General features: G+C 45.3%; 1 protein-coding gene across 1 annotated transcript in view; it reads right to left on the bottom strand.

The window, feature by feature from the left end:
* Positions 1-3,575: 3,575 nt before the first annotated feature.
* LOC100735397 (protein FAM163A) overlaps positions 3,576-21,168 on the bottom strand; it is a 66,380-nt gene continuing 48,787 nt past the window's right edge. Inside the window, exons 2-4 of the mRNA XM_063239736.1 lie at positions 12,878-12,969; positions 7,312-7,426; positions 3,576-6,763 (exon numbers count right to left, since the gene is read on the bottom strand). Of these exons, the coding sequence (XP_063095806.1) occupies positions 6,347-6,763; positions 7,312-7,404 (510 nt within the window). The 5' untranslated portion in view covers positions 7,405-7,426; positions 12,878-12,969 and the 3' untranslated portion in view covers positions 3,576-6,346. The remainder of the gene's footprint in view (positions 6,764-7,311; positions 7,427-12,877; positions 12,970-21,168) is intronic.

The raw sequence follows: 21,168 nt of genomic DNA on the forward strand, positions 1-21,168 counted from the left end.
CAGAAAGATTGTTGTGAGTTCAGGGTTAGCCAAGGTTGCATAGTGAGTTAGCAGGACTACCTAGCAAGACCTTGTCTCAAAAAAAAAAAAAAAAAAAAAAAAAAATCCTTGAAAATATGCCTATTAAGCATGCTTAGCCTGAATGTATTTGAATATATTCATCAAGCAATTTTGCAGATTTGGAGAATTTTGAGCTTTTCCTAAGCCTGCATGTGTCTACTGTAAGTGGTCTTGATTTTTAGGGATCAGGATAAAGGTGACCCTGCTCCCCAGCCAATCCAGGACTCTGCCCTGCAAGGCAAGAGTAAGGGACTTCCTTTTGTAGGTTGGCGTTTAGGACTTCTCAGCTTCCTGGAGGTGCTAGCATAAACTGGCTGGCTGGAGAAGCCTCTCGCTTTGGTTGGCCCCTTTGTTTGGAGGAAGAGTTCTGGGGACTTTGTGAGGTGGGTCTGTTTGCTCTTTTGTGATTTATCTAGATCCTCAACAAAATTTCTCATCACCAACATATCAAAGAGCCTGCATACAAGGTTTATTTCTTCTCACCTAAAAAGTGCCCTTTTCACACTTTCAGAAAAGAGCAAGGGGAAAAGGCCAAGGCACCGTGGGCTGCTTCAATAAAACTGTCTTTCTCTTTGTCCACAGCCGCGGGAGGGAGATGGAAGATTGCGGGTGGTTGGTGGTGCTCGGTGAGCGTCCCAGTCTTGCGCTCATCCTCCTCCTTTATAGAAGTTGAGCCTAGAATCTTATTCCATATTACAGTTGCCCAGTGCCAGGCAAGCTCCCTTGAAGTAGAAGTCAGTGGAAGTCTGTGGATATGACATGCCCCAAATAACCAAGAATTATATAGAAAATTGCCTAAAATTGGATATTAAGCAGTGTGACAAAATTAATATTTGTTAGATGACTGGGGCCATAGCGAGGTTTTACAACCAAAGTTTCCTTGACCATTTTGAAGCTGAATATGGAAAGGGAACCTAGATGGTATTTCTTAGGAAGTTTATGTCCTCAGAAGGAGGAAGTGTGAGGGAGCAGATAGAGGCAAGAGCTGTGTTGACATTTCACTTCCTTCTTCTCCGTGAAGCCTGATGGGAAATGAAGAAGGATTCGGGGGCAGGTGGAAGGTGGGCCTCGTGGAGACAAAGACTGGTGTGGGGATGGACATGGGACAAATTCGGACCTCTAGGTGGTTCTCCTTGGTGTTCTGCATGGTTGCGTTCCCTTCCCTCTTTGCCGGACACACGAGGACCCTCTGCTAACCCCGGGAATGCCTGGAGTCCCCGCCCATTCCTGGGAACACAGAAGCTGGAGTGTGTAGTAGGTTCTGAGTGAAGCCCAGCAGAGCCACGAATGGGTAAGTCAAGAAATACGTGCTCAGGGAGGGTTGGTGGCCCTCAAGCCTTGAACTTGGGAGTCAGTGAAAGAAGATTTTTTTCTCCAGTTAGAACATATGTGCTGTCCTTCATTCAGTTTATTAGGACAAATGGGAGCAAAAGTGCAGATCCAGGTTGGTGGCCAAGTGGGTCCTGCAAAGAGTCACAGTCAAATAAAGAGAGGTTTTGAGGAGGGAAGTGGGTTCTGGCAGTGCCTGAAAGGGGTAGGGAGAGGGGGCAGGGAAGAAGGGCTTCAAGAAGGTTTGAGTATAAGTGGCAGTGGCAAGAGTGGAGCCCTGAGCAATCCCAGTGTGGGCCCTGCTGCCCTCTTCTGCAGATTTGGCTCCATCTACAAATCCTAGTAATAGTAATGGTCCTCATATGCACCAGGTGTCAGCTCACTGAATTTTTGTAACTACAGATTAATGTGTATTTTACTGTCCCCATTTTACAGATGAGAAAACAGAGGCACAGAAAGGTCTAAAATGTTGCCTGAAGTCACACAGTCATTGTGGAGCTAGGCATGGCTCATTTTGAAGTCTGATTGAAAAATCTCTCTAAATACTGCCACTGGATTGCTGTGTCTACTAGAGTATGAAATCACAGCACAGAGAAGCTGGCTCTTTGACCCAGGAATTCCTCCTTTTCCTACTGTCACAATGCACTGCCTGCTATGGCTAGAGAGAGATCCAGAGGGTGCTAGAAGACAGGGTACTCTGTGAGTATCTGGAAGTACTCTGTGGGGCATCTGTAAGCTGAGGTGCAGGAAGAGTGTCTTGGGAGAGATCTTGTACTCACTGGTTCTCCACAGAGGGAGCTGATGAGGAATGTTGGCATTGAGATGGGGACTAGGCTAGAGGATGAGAAGGGAGGGAAAGGAGGTGGAAGAGGTTCCTAGGCCAGAACCTGAGGCTCAGAGAGGGCTACTTCTGAGCCCTGCTGAGGGGCTCCTTGTTACATCCCTTGCTGCTGTGCTGTTCTGAGTCCCCTTAGATGGTCATGGTTTGATATTCCTCTGGAAATAGTACCCCCTGAGCAGCACTTGTGAACTCGAATGTAGAAAACTGGATGAAAAATTATGATGAAAGGAGTTTATCTTGGAAGTCTGCAGACACCTAGGGGCAGAGTGACAGGAGCAGGTTTGAGGACTTCGGACGGCATAATGCAGCTTATGGGGCTGGAGCTCTGTTGGTCAGTGAGGCCCATGGATATTAGGGTGATGGGTTTGTGACCGTGGCTCCTGCTCCTCCTCCTCTCTGTTCCTCCCTGCTGGGGCTGGACAGTGCAGGCCTGAGGCTAAAGCTGAAGCTGAGGGACGTCAAGTGAGAAGAGCTGGGTCAGGGCTGTGGCCTTGCCACCAACCCCGTGTGCCCGGTGGGAGAGCAGAGGTATGAGAGGAAGGTGTTGGTAGCTCTGCAGGTGTAGAATAGATAGCTTGGAGCTGGGGTGAATTTCATATTTGCCTCAGGGCCTGGCTCCCGTTCCCAGAGGAGAGCTGTGGTTAACAACACCGCTGGTAGCTGCTCCCAAGGTGAGTCAAGCTATGCTCCCACTGGTACTAGAGAAGGTTGGTTGCAGGGCCAGAGGCCTGCTCACTGCTCACTGTGCGTGCACATACACATAAGCTTACACATAGACACTTTACCTTTACCCTTGAGTTCTATTTTCTACACAGAAAGCTATTTCCTGGTCTTCTATTCCCACTCCATATAGCTGCTGATTTACAGTCTCTGCCCGACACTCCCCTTCCATCCCTTCTTACACAAATACAGGGCTGGCTATATAACTCAGTTTGGGACTCCTTAGGCTTCTGAGGGCAAGTAATTTGCCTCATAGTACCCAAGGGGAAACCACAAGCTGGAAAGTGAGGGGGCTGGGCAATTGTAGAAGCTTGGCTTGCTTCCCAGTGAGGCTTATTATTTGGGTAGGACCACTTCAGTCTCCGGGGACAGTAATTACTATACTTCAATCCCCTTTTCCAAGGAACATTAAATCCTTTCTGGATGTGAACTCAGATTAGGCAATAGGGGATACCCTGCAATAAGGTGAGAGGTTTCTTAATGTGTAAGCAGGAAAAGGTAGGAAATATGTGGATTTTGGTGTAAAAAGTAGACATTCCAGGTACCAAAATGGAGCATCCACTCATTACGTTTATGCCCAGCTGCCCTGTGCCCACGTAAAGAACAGGACTCCATGAGGTTTCTATTTCAAATTTCGCATTTATTTTGACATTCACTTGGTTGTGATTCCAAGTTATCAAAGATGCAAGACAAGAAATCTGCAGCAACAGTAGTGATGTGGAGCTGGAAAAAGATAGCAGAGAGGATTGGGCATTTTCCAGCCTCTCGTCCTCCTCTTCCTGTTTAGAGTTCAGTTTGAAGAGTGTACAAATAGTGTCCCCATAGTGCAGTCTCCACAGCTAAAAGGATAGTGTAGTTGGGTGGGGTGAACTCCTTCTTTACAGAGCAGGCCCTCACAGCTACAGTGAGGTCAGCAGGCCATCTTGAGTCTGGGATGGAGCCTGTGCCCTGAGCAATGGGGGCTGTGTGGGGAAGAGCTGTGGCCTGTCTGCTGTCTAATGCATAGGACCCAGAGTTTGACTGTTAGTTAAGTGCAGTTAAGCTGGGGATACAAATGGAGACATGAGAGCACGGGATGATTTATACTCTGGGACCCCCAATAAGAAGCAGGTGGGTTGTCCTGATTTTTGCAAAGACAGAAGATATGATGATGGTGGTGTTATTTTTGGTGAGGAAGGTGGTAGGTTGGCTGGTGGATTGGCTGTGGAATTGCATGGGGACAAGGCACTGGGCTGGTTGCCAGGAAGTGGAGGGCTGCCAGGCCCACAGCTCATCAAGGAGTTGCACATGGCCCAGGAAGGGCTGGCAGTGGGATGCGTGGGTTAAAGCTGCTTCCTAAGTTGCTGCTCTGCACTGGGAGACAGATTTCATTAACCCACTTAAAGCTACTTCCTGGTACAAGGTCAGTGCTGCATTTCAGATCACTCAATAGGGGGTCAGACAAACATGCTGCTCTTTACTAGCAATTAATGATTTTGCTTTACTATCTCAGGTTTTTTGTTGTTACTGGGTGTTTTTTTTTTTCTTTTTAAAAAATTTTGCAGTCTTTCATTCCTCAGCAAACATGCATTTACACTGGATTATACACCTGGGAGTACCAGCACCTGCCAGGATGAGGGTATGAGGGAGTGGCCTGCCTGGCAGATCTTTTTAGGAGATCTTCATTAAGGACTAAAGACTCTTAGCACACACCTGGGTAAACCTATTTTTCCTGGAGAAAGTGGGGTCTCAGACAAGATAAGGGAATGGTCTTAGACCTAATGAGTGACCAAAATGTGGCCAGAAGTCAGGTCTTTTGCTTCTCAGCTTGTTATTAATTCTAGGTCCAAACAGAGTGATGTAAAAGGTGGACATTCCAATCTCTGTCCCACTCCTCCAGCTGCTCTTTACTCTTTGTTAAATGCAAAATCAAGATTTTGGCAGAAAGCACAGCCCCTATCCTGTGCCATCCTCTGCAACAGGAGTGAGGTGGTGGTTAGCTACGCCTTAGAAGTGGAGAGCAGCCATATTTTACTGCAAAGGTGTCTGAAAACTCATCAAGCATACTTATTTAAAAAGCATAAGGCTGCTGCTATGTTATAGGCAGGAATTGGGATAGAGTAGGGCAGCAAAAAAGAGTCCATCTCTGGAGTGCAGGGAGTGCAGTGGCCACTAAGACACATCCAGTTCTCAGGAGCTGTCCTCTCCTGTGCTTAGGAGTAGGGGCAGTTGGTCCTAGTGCAGTGAAGTTTTGCCCCACAGTCACAGGTGGATGCTTAAGTAGAGCAGCAGTCTCTATGGGAGCTTATTTGGGCAGCTTCAACCACTGTAGAATTTCCTATGGAGACGCCAGGCTCTTCCTTTACCAGCTGGCTGGTTGTCATGGGGACTTACTACCTTAATCACCTTTTGTTCTTACTGCTTGGAGGTCAGATTTTTTTTCCTAGTTGGTGCCCCTGGACCCTTCCACTCTCTGCAGCTCCTGAAAATGGCAAAGTCTGGTGATTGGTTTATGGGTATGTGTGCACACCTGGAAATGGGATGCATTCAGCATGGTGGCCCACAGCCTGAGACAGTCAGCAAGACTTCTTTAGCTATGCTTCTGGAACTCTAGTAACAAAACTTGAAAAAGCTTCTTTGGCAGGGGGCAGCTGGTTCCTTAGTGGGGAAAGAAAAGGATTTGGAGGAGACAAGTTTAGACAGATGCTTTTTGATACAGTCCCCACTGAAAGCCATACACTATATGGCCCTTTTAAAGTCAACTTGATAATGTTCCATGAGGAGAGAGCAGATGCAGAAATGATGTGTTCAGTGATCAGTACCCCTATTGGTGCAGCCACAGTGACAATACCAATAACCAAAGTACAAAACTAAATTACAGATTAGCTCTTGGATGCGTTTCAGCAAGCTAGTCTTAAGGAAGTCCTTTTTATGTACCTTCTCGCATATCAAATTCTAGACTACGTAGCCCTCACTTTTCTCTTAGCCCTTTGTCTCCTTTTCTTGTAGGCATAGCTACTTTATTTCCCAAGGATTCTGAAAGCCACTGTAGCCTTAGCTTAGCTTTCTCGGGGGCTTTTCATAGCCTTGCAAAGCCAGGGGTTTGGGCTTTCTGGAAGGGGTTGTGGTGGCACTATGGCTGTTGGGCGGAAGTCCCAACAGAGAAACTGGTGAAGTTGCAGAATCAGTCAATAGATAAGTCTCCAGCTTTGGGTTCTGGATTGGAGCCAGCCCCAACCCTCGTTCTCCATGCATTCAATTAGCTCAAATCCTGGTGAACCCTCTGCTATGGAGCAAGAAAAGCCAAAGAAACTTTTGAACATGTTCTTGTGGGGCTGTTGGAGGGTCATCCACTGTCCCCATGGCTCCTGCTGGGGCAGCAGTGTTGGTGTGTGTGCAGGTCAGGGAGTGCAGTGGTTACACATCTGTACTAATAGCCCTTGGATTGGTGAAGGCCTCACGCCCAGAGCCTGGCCAAGTCACCGGGTAACTCTGGGGCACTGCCAGTTTGAGAGAGGGAGGTCCCCCCTCCTTGTAGTATGTGGGAGCAAAGGAGAACCTCTCGCCTCCACCCCCATTGGGCACCATGTCAGCTGTCCGTATGTAAAAAGGGGAGTGGTATGGAGAGCAGGTGGTGCAGTGGCTCCCTGCTGCCCCACATGGCTGGCTACAGGGCTCGCTGGTGAGAGGCGCCAGGCCGCCTCTGCCATCCAGAGCTTGGGAAGTGCAGGCATTGCAGGTGGGGCCTCTGGGATGGACTGAAAAGTTGTGCTCCTCTTCTTCCTCCTCCTCCTCCTCATCTGCATCCTCAGTGCTCTTCTTGCAGCAGTAGTACTAGGAAGAGGAGACAGGAAGACTGAGAGTCTGTGTTTGTTCCCCATACCCTTTGGTGCACTGAATATCTTCTGCTGGACTCTTTGTTGGTGCTGGCGATAAAACTGAACCCAGAAGCCTATGTACCTACTCCCAGCTCTGCAAGGTCAATGCTTCACCTTTTCTTAGCTCCCTATTCCTCAGTGAACGAACTCCAAGTCATGCTTGCAAGAGACAAGGATACAGAGAGGGAGGAGTATGAACATCATATTGAGAATAGGACAGGGGGGTTCTGGAAGCAATTTTCAGTGTCTCCCTACTCCTAAACCTCAGAGGTGAACACAGGACCCAGTATCTTTCCAACATATCCTCTGATTGTCCCAAAAGTACAGGGTGAGTGGGACATCTATAGTTTCTTTCTGAACACCACTACCAATTCCTGAATTTAAACCTCTGATCTTCTGTAGCTTTGGGCTTTGTGGGCCCCAAAGTGAGTCCCCAGTTTCTGCCCCCATAATGAGTAAGTGGTTTACCCTGGCAGCCTCTGGCTGCAGGCCTGGAGGACTGACCTGGAGCCTACAGTAGCACAGGACAGCGATGATGCAGAGGAGGATCACTGTAGCTAGGATTCCGCCAGTGATCACAACTGTTCCCGCTGTCATCCGCCCGATGCCCCATCAAACTCTGCAAAGATAATGTGCGGAGAGGTGAAGAGCAGTCAATCACGAGGAACTCTCAGTGCAGCTGGAGCGGGGACCCGAGAGGAACAGAAGCTAGGAGGGTTCTGACCTCAAAGCGCTTGCTAAAGACAGGACTGGCTGTGGCTGAGGCCTGGCCGGCCTAAACTAGGGTGGAGTCAGGGGATATAGCTGCCAGAAGGAAGACAGGAGGCAGAATGCTAATGCCGCTCCCTGTTTTGTCTAGTGTGAAAGGTTCTTGTTGCTTTTCTCCTTTAGTCTTCTTCTCTCCTTACATCTTTCTTGTCTTCCCCCATTCCATGGGTCCAAGACACAGAGAATACAGTGGTACCCTAGTTCACAATCTTAGTTCTTTTCACAATTCTGATCAAACTGAATTTGATGAAAACCAAATCAAATTCCCCTATAAAGTCAACACTGAACCTAACCATTGAATTTGATTGGGTTCTCATTCAATTCAGTTTCTAACCAGAAATTAAGTTTGTGAGAACTGAGGCACCACTATGGATGGAGGGCTTCGCCTGTGTGATCCGCCATGCTGGCACTCACATCCCTGTGTCCTCTCATGAAGCCTCACAGTATCTTTTGGGATAGCCACAAATTCCCCTATTATGCTCAGAAAGAACTGAGGTTTTGATGAATCTGGCTGGTGTTCCACATAGCTTGTTTCCTCCCCAAAGCCATGCTCCTGGGCACAAATACCAATGGTGTCCAAACCTTTGGCCCCAGCTACAAGGCATAGGACCCAAAACTCAGAAATTTCTCTGCTTTACACATGTGTTCCTTTTAGTAGTGTCTCTCTCCTTCAAATCCTCATGGGAAATAGCATCCTGGCTCCTGGAAGGCTGTGGTCAGGCTAGGGATACTGCTTCTGGTTGGTAGGGATGAATGAATAGGACAGAGGCAAGAGGATAGAGTGGGATGCTGTCCATATCAGTGATTGGGGATTTCTGAGCCTCAGAGACACATGGAGACCACGGGGAAAAGACAGAGTATTTGGCATCCTGAGGATGGAAGAATGACTGAATACTTATGTTCAGTAAAGGGAACAGTGACATAGAAGACAACAGAGACAAAGGTGCTGGGGGGGGGGTTCTGCTTAAAAAAATAAGGCCTCCAGAGTATTCCTTAATCTCTAGCCTACTCCCATCTTGCTTTCCTATAAGCCTGTAGGGTTTGAATATAAGCCTCCAGCTGCATCTTCAAGTGCTTATGAATGGACATTTCATTTGGATGTCCCACTGCCACCTCAAAGTCAATTAAGGTAGGCTAAAGACATCACTCTGCTCTCCAGTCAGGCCACCCACTCTGAGCTGTCTTATGGTTCTACTGAGCTGTCCTGAAGGGCTGTACATGTTGTTCATTCCTCAGAGGGCATGTGGGAGCCGGACTGCAGTTGTAACGTACTCACCAAGCTGTGTGCCTGTGTGTTCAGCTGGTGGAACGAGTGCATTTTCCTTTACCCAAAGACGCCCCCTGCCCATCATTGTGCTTCTAGAGGGCTCCATCCACCCAGTGGTACTGATCCTAGTTCACTCAAGGGTGCTGTGCAATCTTGCTGCTTTGTGGACCATCCCTTAGGTCTGCTAGAAATGAGACATTTTGCAGCCCACCTCTAGCCTGAGTCAGAGCCTACATTTTAACAAGGTCTCAGGTTACTCATTTGCACATTAGCTTAACCAGCTCATAGAATGTACCCTTAACTCCTCAGACTTCTTCATCTTTCCCCAGTATTCTTTTTTTTTTTTTTTTTTTTTTTTTTTATCAGTAGCAGGGATTGAACTCATGACTGCCTGCTTGCAAGGCAGGTGCTTATGCCACTGAGCTAAATCCCCAGCCCCCAGTATTCTTATGCCAGTTGACTGTATCGTAAGGTGGCACTGGTGCAATGTCTTCTTAACTAACCAGGTTTTGTGTCTGAGCAGCCTTCCCTCCATGAAGGTTTGTTTTTTCATCATTTCCACCTGCCTCTCTATGCTCCGGTGCCTTCCTGGATACATTCACATAGTATACACTCATGTGGACACAATTTTGAGACATGGCTTTGACGACCTCAGGCTCCCTCACTCCCCTGGCACGCTCACTATCAATGTATTTTTCTCTCCTTGTCTTTCATTGTTTCTTGTGTAAAGCCTCTATTCCAGGTCTTAGGAAGCTTACAACTCAGTGATGGAAAGGCACTCAGCATACCCTGTGACACAGTGTAAGGCTCGTGACCACAGCACAGGCTTTGGGCTTGGGGACACCAAGTAGGGGCAACTAATTACTGGGGAAGATGTTCCATAAAAGGAATCATATTTGAGCCAAATCCTACAGCCTGAGTAGGAGACAAGGTGGGGAGGGCTCGTGGGTGAGCAGGGTTCCAGAACTGGGAGGAATTCAGAGATTCTGGGACAGGCCATGTGCTGGCATGAAGCTGGAGAGGCTAACAGATTAAGACAGGGAACTGAATTTAACTCTTTGGAAAGAGGTGTTCCTGAGGCTTTTTATAGGAGAATGCACGGTCTCTCTTTGTCTGCCTGTTCATATCCTACCCATCCTTGAGGGCCCCAGAAGCCTCCCCTGATTGTCTGTTTGGTTCTACTCTTCAAATCCTCATTTAGTGGGATCCTGGTAAACTTTTCATGTGGGAATATCTTGACTCCAATAAATTATAAATCCTTTGAAAATAGGAGTTCTGTCTTATGCTGTTTCCTTGTTCCCTTAGCAGCATATACATCGTACCTTGACGTACAGGAGATACTTAACAAAAGTTGGGTAATCATTTCACTGTACTGCATGGCACAGGCATGGCAGTTATGGCTCTGACCACCAGGAGGCAGCAAATTATATCTCTCAGTTCAATCCAGTTTGCTAATGTACTATGCATTTCTGTCAAGACAGGTTTGACTGCCTAGATGCTTAGTGGGTTGTGTTTTGGGGTTTCCTGGGCCATCTGGTGGGAGGAAAGTGAATCTCAGGTGAGGGAGGTTTTATGTAACTTCATTCCAACAACACTTTATCCTTCCCTACTTTTCTGCAAGCTCATCTTCGAGGGCTGCTTAGGATGCAGGGTGACCTGTGGCATGACCTGCAGCTGGGGAGTCATGGGTGACCTGTCCTATGCCTCTAGGCTGTACCCAACCTGTTTTAACTTACAGTATTTTATTTTAATGTTTGAAGGCACTATATATACATACAGCAGTGCAAATGCAATTTACTAGGCAAGTAGGCAAACATATAAGCACTATATCCAACCTCCTCTAGCAGAGCACAACCAAGTTTAAAAGTTTAAATTTTAAAATTAAAAAGATAAAGTTAAATACACAAGATTAACTGATGTATATATTCACCTTCAGGACATGCTGAAGATGTTTTATGTAGTTCTTTTGCATATAGTATTCTTTCAAGGCATGTAAGAAGCTCTCTGACAGCTAACAGGTCTCTATTTTGCAACAAAATAGCAATTTAAAATCTTGGGAGAATAATACATTACTTCCACATTACTTTCTCCATAGAAGTTCTCATTATTAAATATCTGTAAAGTAGACAGACTGGCTTGTATATCCTTTTTGGAATTACAGCAAGTATATCGGAAGCATTCAAAATATAATAAGCACACATTTTAGAAAGTTGTATATTATAAAACATAAATTATGTAACAATCAGGTTCCTGTAATGTCCTAGACTAATTTATAATGCCAGAAATAAATTAATGTGACATGGTTTTAAACTCTTGTTTTCCTATTCACTTCAGGTTATGGAGTAAAATAAATAAAATGCCTTCATAGGGCTGGTGCACACTAACCATGGCGAAAGGTATACAGTAATACTAACCAAAAGGAGCTAAGTCCAGGCTACTGTTCTGTTATGCTACAAACAAACATCTTCATACCTTTGGGCATTAAATAAATGTGTAAGAGCTTTTATACTGACATCAGAATATCAAAACTACACCTTTATTTCTTGCAGGCTGTTTTAGAGGATAAGGAATTATGGAGAAGCAATCTAAGAACACCTGCTTTCTCCCTGTTTCTGTGCCCACCCTCCCTCCTTTCAGCACCACATGGCTGTGCAGCAGCAGTGGCCTGGAAGTGGCTGGCATGGCAGTGCAGAGGGCAAAAGGCTCAGGTTCAAGCACAGCTGTGCCACTCAATGGTCACCCCATCTTGGAAACTGCCCTTCTCCCCTTCTAAAACTGACATTAACAAAACACTCAGTTTGCAAATAAGACTGTGAGGAACAACTGAGATGTGTCAGAGGGCGCCTCTTACAGACTTTAAAAGTCCTTACAAAACATGGCTATTTGTGGAAAGAAAAGAAGGCCCAGGCATTTCCTAACTGCTTAAGTCTGGTTTTAAGACCATCAGCCAGGAAGGTGCTCATAAAATGTGAACATAAAGTGTCTTTTCTTGAGAGCTCTGTAATAACAGCATTTAAATTCTCATATTCAGGGGCTATTTTTTCAGGTGGCTAATTTCCTTTTTGTAATTAGATGCAAATGATGACAGTAACTTCCTAAGCCCAAACAGCATCTTGTGGTTTACAGAGTTTTCTAATTATTAACCTGCCAGTGGTGGACAGGCTTCAAGATGGGTCCCCAGTGAGCCCCCCTTCTAGCAGTCATCCCTGTCTACTCTCTCCTTCAGTGTATGACCTGTGTGTATATTCTAACTAGTAGGTTCTGCCTTCCCTCTTGCTAACCAGCTCTTTCTTTTGTTGGATTGAATGCAGCTAGCTGCTATATTGTGGAGTCCCCTGTGACCAGGAGTTGAAGGTATCCTCTGGCCAGTCACCAGCTAGGAACAAAGGTCCTCAGTTCAGTGACTCAGAAGGATCATCTGAACAATAACATAAGCGAATTTATTTCCTATCCAGCCATCTGAGTTTTCAATGAAACTGTATCACTGGGTCCAAACCTTAACTAGTCCATGACAGAACCTGAAGCAGTGGACTCTGCTCCCCATGTTGGGATTCCTGACGCACAGAAACTCTGAGATGATCAGTGTGTGTTGTTCAAGCTGCTCAATTTGTAATACAGCAAGAAGTAACTAATACACTGAACCTTACATAACCCTGCAACCCAGGAGAGGAGGCCAGACCATTAGGTGATCTGCCTAAAGTCATAGCAGAGCAAATGTCTGAGCCAGGACCCTAGGGCCAGTGCTTTGGAGTTCCTATCATACATGCTGCCTCTTCTTGAGCTTTCTGAGAAAGAGAAAGAGAACCTTGTGTTCCCATACAGGTCCTAGAAGATCTCAGGCAGAATGACTTAATGGTGCCCAACTCAGAGGTTTGGGTGGCTCAAAGGGATAAACTTGATGTTCATGTAGGATAACTGAAGACCTGTCCCCTGTGGCCAGGAGTTTCTGAGGCTCCCTCTCCACCCTGTTTCTTCCCTACTCTGGGCCCAGACACCCTCTGGGGGAGAACTGGTTAGGCCCTGCCTCACACTTACGTGAAACAGCTGGAGCAGCGGTGGCTCAGTCACGCAGGCTGCGCCTGAGCAGATAGCAGTTGGGGGTGCATCATGGCCAAGGGCATCAGTCCCTGCCGGAGAGAATGGGGGGAGGTCAGTTGAGCTGGATGAAGAGGACAGGTTGGAGCTGGGGGAGGAACCGGCTTGTAACTCCAGAAGGCTAGGGTGGTCTCCAAAGGCCTTCTTTGCTTCTTGTTCTCTCTGATTGCCTTGGCCTCAAAGGCTCCCAGGCCAAGAACTTGGGGAGAGACATCTGATCCCATCTTTGTCTTCTTCCTTTGGCACTGCTGTTTGGAACTTTTGCCTAATGCAGCAGCAACATTCAGGCCAAGAGCACAAAGGCTTAGTGGGGAAGGGAGCCCGCTTGCTTTTCCACACTCCACTAGAGAGTTCCAATCATCCAATCATCCTAGGTTGCCTGCATGACTGGCCCCATGCATCTCTTTCCCATCCCCTCCTCCACTGATCACTGGGCCTGTAGTTTATCCCAGTGCTCAGAGTCACACACTCCTTTATCTGATATGCTGACTTCCTTCAGGCCAACTGGATAGTTAGATGATGAGGTTCAGGTTGACTTGCTGATAGAAGGAGAGGCAGGACACCACTAAGCTATCTAGGAAGCCAGTGTCAGCTAATTAGGGGGTCTCTTTAATATCCCTCCAGTAGCCACCCACTATAATTTAGAAGAGAGTCTGGGCTGTACATGGGGTAGGGGAGGAGAGGCAGGATCCACGTGATGTGGTAGTTGTCCTGAGAAGACACTCGCTGCCTGTATTGGGGTGGGAACCTGATCATTGGCCACAACCACAGATCCATCTTCTGAAAGAACAGGGCTGACTCCCTTGAAGTTCTCTGCCTCACCCAAAGCTAGAGGTCAAAGGACAGACATTAGTGCCACAAGAGTTAGGTGCATGTGAGGCCAGCAGGTCTCAAGTGCAGAACTCAGGAGGGTTTGTGAAGGAAGCAGGGGACCTATCAGGTAGTCCTGACTGCATAGTCACCTTTCTTCTCCATCTAGGCCTTTGTCTGTCTCCTGTGCTCTGGGTGCTCAGGCTTCCTCTTCTCAAAGATGCTGTCACTCTCATTGAACTGTAGTCTTATATGAATGGAGGTCAGAGCAAGGCTCTTCCTGCCTAGGTTATGAGATTCCAAAAGTTAGAAATCAGAAGACTAAAGAGTCTGGACAAGCTATGTGCAAACTGCACCACTGGAATGGGAAGAACATCTTTTTCAGGATTCCCGTCCCCCCCCCCCCCAAATAAATACAGGTGGGTCAATAATATGTGATGATTTGCTGAGCAAGATTTCATTGGCAAGAGCTGTTGCTGAGCTGTGGATCCCTCCCTCCAACCCCCACGGGTGAAGGGGCCATGGACGACATGAGGCTGTCTTGAGTACTGTCCAGTGGTACCAACAGTAAGAAGAGCTGCAGGTGGCCCCCAGATGCCAGGGGCTGAATAAGACCTTACAAGGGATGGTATGCTTTGGAGGGGACCCTGGCAGAAAGTGAGGTCCAGGGGCGGAAAGGAAAAGTAAGGGGACTCTAGGCAGCAATGGAGCACATGTGGCCCACCTCCAAAGCACTGCTGGCCTGAACCAGATCCAACTTGGAGGAAAGGAGAAGGGTAAAACTGCCAGACTGAGAGTCTATTGATTATTACCCATGATTAGAATCCTAATTTCTGAATTTAAACTGCCTGTATAATTTAACTATAAGTGCAACAATCACCTAAGATTAAATTAAAACCAAATTAAAACCAAACAGGTAGCTCACTCAAATTTTTTTGTATGGTAGGGGAAGATTTCTCCCACTGAACATATTTTGAAGTAAAGGGGTACTCAGGGGGAAAAAGTTGTTTTTTAAGCACAAACCATGCAACATGCTTGTTTAAAATATCAGTTACTTACAGAAAAACAATCCATGGAAATGTAAGGACTCTAAGATACCTGGCCCAATACCTTTCTTTCTTAATGAAGAGGACAAATGACTTGCTGTGTCAGAGATGGCGCCTGCGAAGCACTGGGAGTATAGCGTCCTGACCCCAGGGCTACTGTTTCTCTGTCTAGAAGAACATATACAGCTCTTTCACCAGAAGCTAAGGTATTCCCTGAAGTAAAATTGGCCTGACATGAACAATCACCTGAAGCACAAGTTAAAAAGCAGAGATGCCGATCTAAAGCAGCACCTACAGTGGTGGGGGCTCAGGCACCTGTATGGAGTAACAGGCTTGAACTTGAACCATCGGGCCCTTTGGGAAATGATGCCAAAAGAAACGTCTTTGGGAAGACTTCAATCTCTAGGCAGCAGGGGTAGTGCTGTGGATGGTGGCGACTCTGTACAACCTGTAGCATCATCTGCTGCCCACGACAAGATGCGCTGTGTGTTCTGTGCCCTTGGGACAAATTGGCCAGAGTCAGGAGGAAGAAGGAAGTCTGAGAAGAGCCTAGGACACATTAGCCTGAAGGGATGGAGCCAATAAAGAGGTCAGGATGGGAGGACCTGTAACAGAGGCTGGGAAGGGAATTAAAAGCCACCTTGGTAACCAGGAGTCCTCTGTTCTCTCTGGAGTGCCCCCAGCCATCAGTAACTTCAAACACTTGGCAGTAGAGTCACCTCACCTCACTGCCTGGGTGAATGCTGGCAGGAAATGCTGGCCACAGCCAGGACCAGCACATGTAATTAAGGACCACTGCCCCCTGCTCTTTGCTCAGGGCCCCCTTAGGAACACAAGTTAATTGAGTCAAACTTACTGGCTGATCTCAGGTTTTTTTCTGGTGCATTTAAGCTTTCTCCAATCAATTTATTAACCTGTGAAATTGACACTACAGGTTAGCAGCTCCTGAGAAGAGGAACCTTTTTCCTCATTACCTGTCTTTCTGGCCTGGAATCGTTAGGCAAGTCTAGTAGAGAGTAATAAAGGAAAAGTGTATCTTTACTTTGATTTTAATTGTGCCCATTACCAAGCCCTGACTGCCAGCATGGGAAGAGTTGGTCACCACATGGGTGTTTTTGCCCTAGATGGCCAGCAATAGTAGCAGACAGGTACGCACTGTTTGAAAAAGGGCTTCTCCAAAGGTACAAGGCAGTCTTGTGAATTATCAAGATGCAAGGACATCAATTTAATAATGGGTTATGGGCAGGAGGTTTACAAAAGGGGCAACCTCAAAGGCTAACAAGAAAATAAAGAGATGGAGAAAGTAGCTGGGTAAGAAAATCCGGGGTGGTCTCCCCTCAGGCACACCAACTTGAACAGACATCTATTCATGCCTTCACAAAGTACCTTCATGAGAGCTAAGGAAATCAGGTGAGAGACCAAGTACCTGTTTTTAGTGTAATAAAATAAAAGGAAAAAAAGTATTAAAGGCAGGAAGAAAAGAGGTGCCTATGCCACCCTTCTCCTAGCTCTAGATACCTTCCACTTGGGGAAGGGAAAGAGAATTAAGACCAGGCTTTAGACTTGCAATCCTGTAGGCCCATCAAGTGAAACTTGGTGCTGGCAGAGCACCACAACTCCTACCACCAGGCTAGCACCTGGGGACTGAGTCACTGAAACGGTGCTAGGCCTTGTGGCTGCCAGCCTCCATCACCTGTCCCCCAACCTCTGGAGGCAGAGCACTTAGTAAGACTCCACCTCCCGGGGAGCAGAGGAGGAAGGCTAGCACAGGGCTTTGTCATGGAGTCCACCATCCAACCTAGCATTCAGTAGAAACTAAAGGCCTCATATCAGGTCAGGGCTCACAGACGAAGCCCTGTAACATAGGGGCCTGAGGCAAGTCCATTCACATACTGGCTTCAGCACCATGTAGAGACCTGTATGTTAGCAGAATAGATTCAAGTTTCTGCAGTGTCATTTATAGCTTTGAGGAGCCTCAAGGCACACTACCCACCTTCCCTACAGACTGACCAGGACCCTGTGGCTATGACAGTCAAGCATGACCCAGTGACCTAGCTTAGTGTAGGCCTTAGGGGCCAAGGGAATGTCTCTATCATCCATCTCTCACCTTGGGCAACACAGCTATTGCCAGGCCAGTGCTTGCAAATGAAGCTTTAGACCTGCCCCAGCATCAAGCAAAGACCTGCACTCTTGGGATGGACTGTGTCACTGCCAGCTGCAACATGGGCCTTAGTATATCACAAGACTGTGTAGGTCCATGTCGCTCAGAGACTCAAACATGACCCAGCTGAATGTCAGCCTAGGTGGCCAAGGAACTGTCTTTACCATTACAGTCCCAATCTTGAACAGTATAATATGCTTGAATACCCTTTCACTGGCAGTAGGGCAGGATAATAAGCACAAAACTTTGCCCTGGAACTCAAGGCTGAGCTGGTGAAACCTAACACTGTGTAGATTCTAATGTCACCTATCCCTAGGCCTGCCTGAGACAGAGACTCTAGAAAAGCCCCTGTATACTGGGCTTCCACTGCAGCCTGCATCACTTGTGTCGGGTTGCAGCAGTCCTGGGCCACAACTCCATCTCAGCAATAGGCAACCCATAGTAATGTGGGCGTTGGTCATATCCCAGAGTTGTGCCAGGATGAGTGGTCAGGTATGACAGCTTGGTTATGGGTGTAACACAGCAGCCTGAGGCAGGTCATTCACAGTGACTCTGCCCAGAGCTGAGGAAAATCCCATAGTGCCTGAGTAACTGGGGATGAGGCATCTGAGTCTAACCCTACAAGCAACTTTGTGGGAACAGACTATTCTAGGTACTCTCCTTTCACCAACAGAGTATTTGGGACAAGTTTGGACTTGAATTGCTCTCTTGGACTGAAACAATGACATCACACTCCCAATAGACTCCTGGCAAATTTGTTTTTTTTTTTTTTTTGTCTTTTTCGTTTTTATCGGTACCAGGGATCGAACTCACGACTGCCTGCTTGCAAGGCAGGCGCTTATGCCGCTGAGCTAAATCCCCAGCCCCCTCCTGGCAAATTTGGACTTGGATGTTGGGAATAACTTTAGGCTCAGAGAGAATAAGCAACCTGCTTAAAATTTCTGGAAAGGCAAGCACAGACAAAGCCAGATTAGGAAAATTAGAATAAATATCTAACTTTCCAAAGCCCACATGATGTCACCACACCAAGAATCAAGAGCTTTCAGGAAGCCATGACCTTACCTCAAAATACAAGGCCAGAAACTGATAGTAATCAGTATGGAGACCTCTATGGATACAGAATTTAAGAAAAATTTCACAATATTGAAGAACACAAAAAAATATTTCAACATTCAACCTTTCAATTCTCAGTGTTTCAGTATAACAATACGATAATACGGTTTCAATACAACAGAGAAAGAGATGGAAGAAATTAAAATCAAGAAAAACACAGCCCTACGTGGTGGCAGATGCCTCTAATCCTAGCACTCTAGAAGGTCGAGGTAGACAAATTGCAAGTTTGAGCCAGCCTGGGCAATTTAGTGACTTGGCAAGTCCTTGTTTCAAAGTAAAAAATTTATATTGTGCTGGGGATGTAGCACAATGTAAAGGCCATAGGCTTAATCCCCAGTACTGTAAAAAACAATTCAAAATGTTGGGAAGATTATAGAATATACTAGTATTCTCCCCCCTCCCCTCTCTCGTACTAGGATTCAAACTCAGGACTTCGTACTTGCCAGGCAGGCACTTGTGCCACTGAGCTATATCTAGGCCTCTCTCTTCTTATTTTTTGGGAATTTTTTGATAGCTTTATGATCAATATTAAATTGGTATTATTTTGAGACAGCTTATTAAGATCAACTGATGTTTTTGTAAGCCGTATGGCATAACATAACAAGGATCTATAATAGAAAAATTAAAAATGACATGCAAGGAATCAAAACACTACCGCAGTAAATCACTTAATGACAAAAGAAGACTGTAAGAAGAACTACAACAAAACTGTAAAATAAGTTACATAATGGCTGTGATAAGACCTTATCTATCCATAATTATCTTTTTTTCCTTTTTTGGGGGGGCTACCAGGAAGTGAACTCAGGACCTCATGCTTGCTAGACAGGCTCTGGCCACTGAACTATATCCTTGGCCCCATAATTATCTTGAATGTAAGTGAATTTCACTCTCCAGTTAAATGACAGAGTGACAAAATGGATGAAAAAAATAAGACCTACCTATATGTTGTTTTCAAGAAACTTTACTTCTAAAGACACATACAGACTGAAAGTGAAGGGATAGAATAAGACATTCCATGCAAATGCAGAAGAAAGTAGGAACAGCCATATTTCTATTATATTGAAGTGAAAAACAGTAAAAAAAGACAAAAGTCATCATACAATGATAAAAGAGTCAGTTAAGAGTAAGAAATAACAGTTCAAAATCTATGCATCCAATATTAAAGCATCCTAATATATAAAGCAAATATTAAAAGGAGATATAGACATCAATTTAAGAATAGCTGAGCATTTTAACATCTTGCTTTACAAAATCATCCAGACAGAAAATCAGCAGACATTATGGCAGAAAAGTGATTTGATGAAATTCAATATCCCTTCCTAATAAAAATGCCGAACAAATTAGGTATAGAAGGTATGTACCTTGGCATTATAAGGGCCATTTATAATAAACCAACAGCTAAGATTATATATTCCAAATGGGGAAAAACTGAAAGGTTTTTCCTCTAAGATCTGGAACAAGAAAAGGGTGTCCCCTTTCATCATGTTTTATTCAACATAGTCCTGAAAGTCTTCGGGTTACCATGTAAGAGAAAGAAATATTAAAAGACTGTTTGCAGATGACATTAATATAAACCACTCCCCTAAAACCAAAGAGCTATTAAAAATAATAAATGAATTAGGCAAGGTTCTTTTTTTTTTTTTTTTTTTTTTGTCTTTTTCGTTTTTATCAGAACCAGGGATCGAACTCACGACTGCCTGCTTGCAAGGCAGGGGCTTATGCTGCTGAGCTAAATCCCCAGCCCCAATTAGGCAAAGTTTTAGAGTACAAATATCAACATACAAAAATAGCAGCATTGCAATATGCCAGTGGCAAAGCACCTAAAAAAGACATGAAGAAAGCAATCCCATTATGGTAGCTACCAAAATGCCTAAGACAATTTTTCAAAAGCACAGGAAATAGGAGCAAGAATAGATAAATTAGATTACCAAATTAAGAATCTGCAAAATGAAGGGAAAAACTGAGTGCAGAGGTAACCTATACTGTGGGCAAACATATTTGCAAACTATCTGACAAAGGGTTGTTATACAGAACATATAAAGAACACAATAGCAAAAACTCAATAGCAAAACCCAAAAAACAATGAAATTTAAAAATGGGCAATAGGCTGGGTACAATGGCACATGTCTATAACCCCAGCTACTTGAAAGACTGAGACAAGAAGATCACAAGTCTGAGCCCAGCTATGGAAATTTAGTGAGTCTTTGTTTCAAAAATTTTTTTTTAAAAGTATGTGTGGGTGGGAGGAGACTGGGGATGTGACTTACTGTGAAGATCTTGGATTCAATTCCCAGTACTACAAAAACCAAACCAAACCAAACCAAAATAAAACATCATGAGCAAACGATCCAAGTGGACATTCCTCACAAAAAGCAAACGGATTGTCTTCAAATACATTAAAAAAATGCACAACATCAGCAGGGCATGGTGGCTCAAATTTAAAAAAGGGTTGGGATATAGCTCAATGTGAAGGCCCTGTATCCCCCAAACTCCCTCCCCCATGAAACAAAAACAAAACCCCAAATAAGAAACAAATTTAAAAAAGCCTCAGCATCGCCAAGTGCAAATGAAAACCACAATGAGATACCATCTCACTCCAGTAAATATGACATTTATCAAAACAGACTAAAAGATACCAAGTGCTGCAAAGATGTAGCATACCACATCCCATGCTGCATCCTAGTAGGTGACCTACTACTACTATTGGTGAAAATGGAACTTAACACAACCATTATGGAAAACAGTGTGCAGGTTCCTCAAACAATTAAAAATAGAAATTACATGATCCAGCAATTCCACTACTGCACCCATATCGAAGGAAATGAAGTTAGTCTGCAGAAAGGACCTCTGTGCTCCTGTGTTTATTACAGCCGGAGTCACGATAGTCAGGATGTGAAAACAACCTCGTGCTGTAGTGGATAAAGAGAATGTACGCCCGTACAGCAGAATACTGTTCAGCACTCCTCCGCCAAAAGAAGAATGAGATCTGTCATTTGTGAGAACATGAATGAAACTAGAGAAGTGAAATAAGCCAGGTACAAAAACCCAAGTGCTACTTGATCTCAGTTATATATGAAATTTAAAAACATCAATTTCGTAGA

The sequence above is a fragment of the Cavia porcellus genome, unplaced genomic scaffold, assembly GCF_034190915.1.
Source record: "Cavia porcellus strain 051 isolate PalLab524CR breed Dunkin Hartley unplaced genomic scaffold, mCavPor4.1 scaffold_29, whole genome shotgun sequence".
In the NCBI taxonomy this organism is placed as follows: domain Eukaryota; kingdom Metazoa; phylum Chordata; class Mammalia; order Rodentia; family Caviidae; genus Cavia; species Cavia porcellus.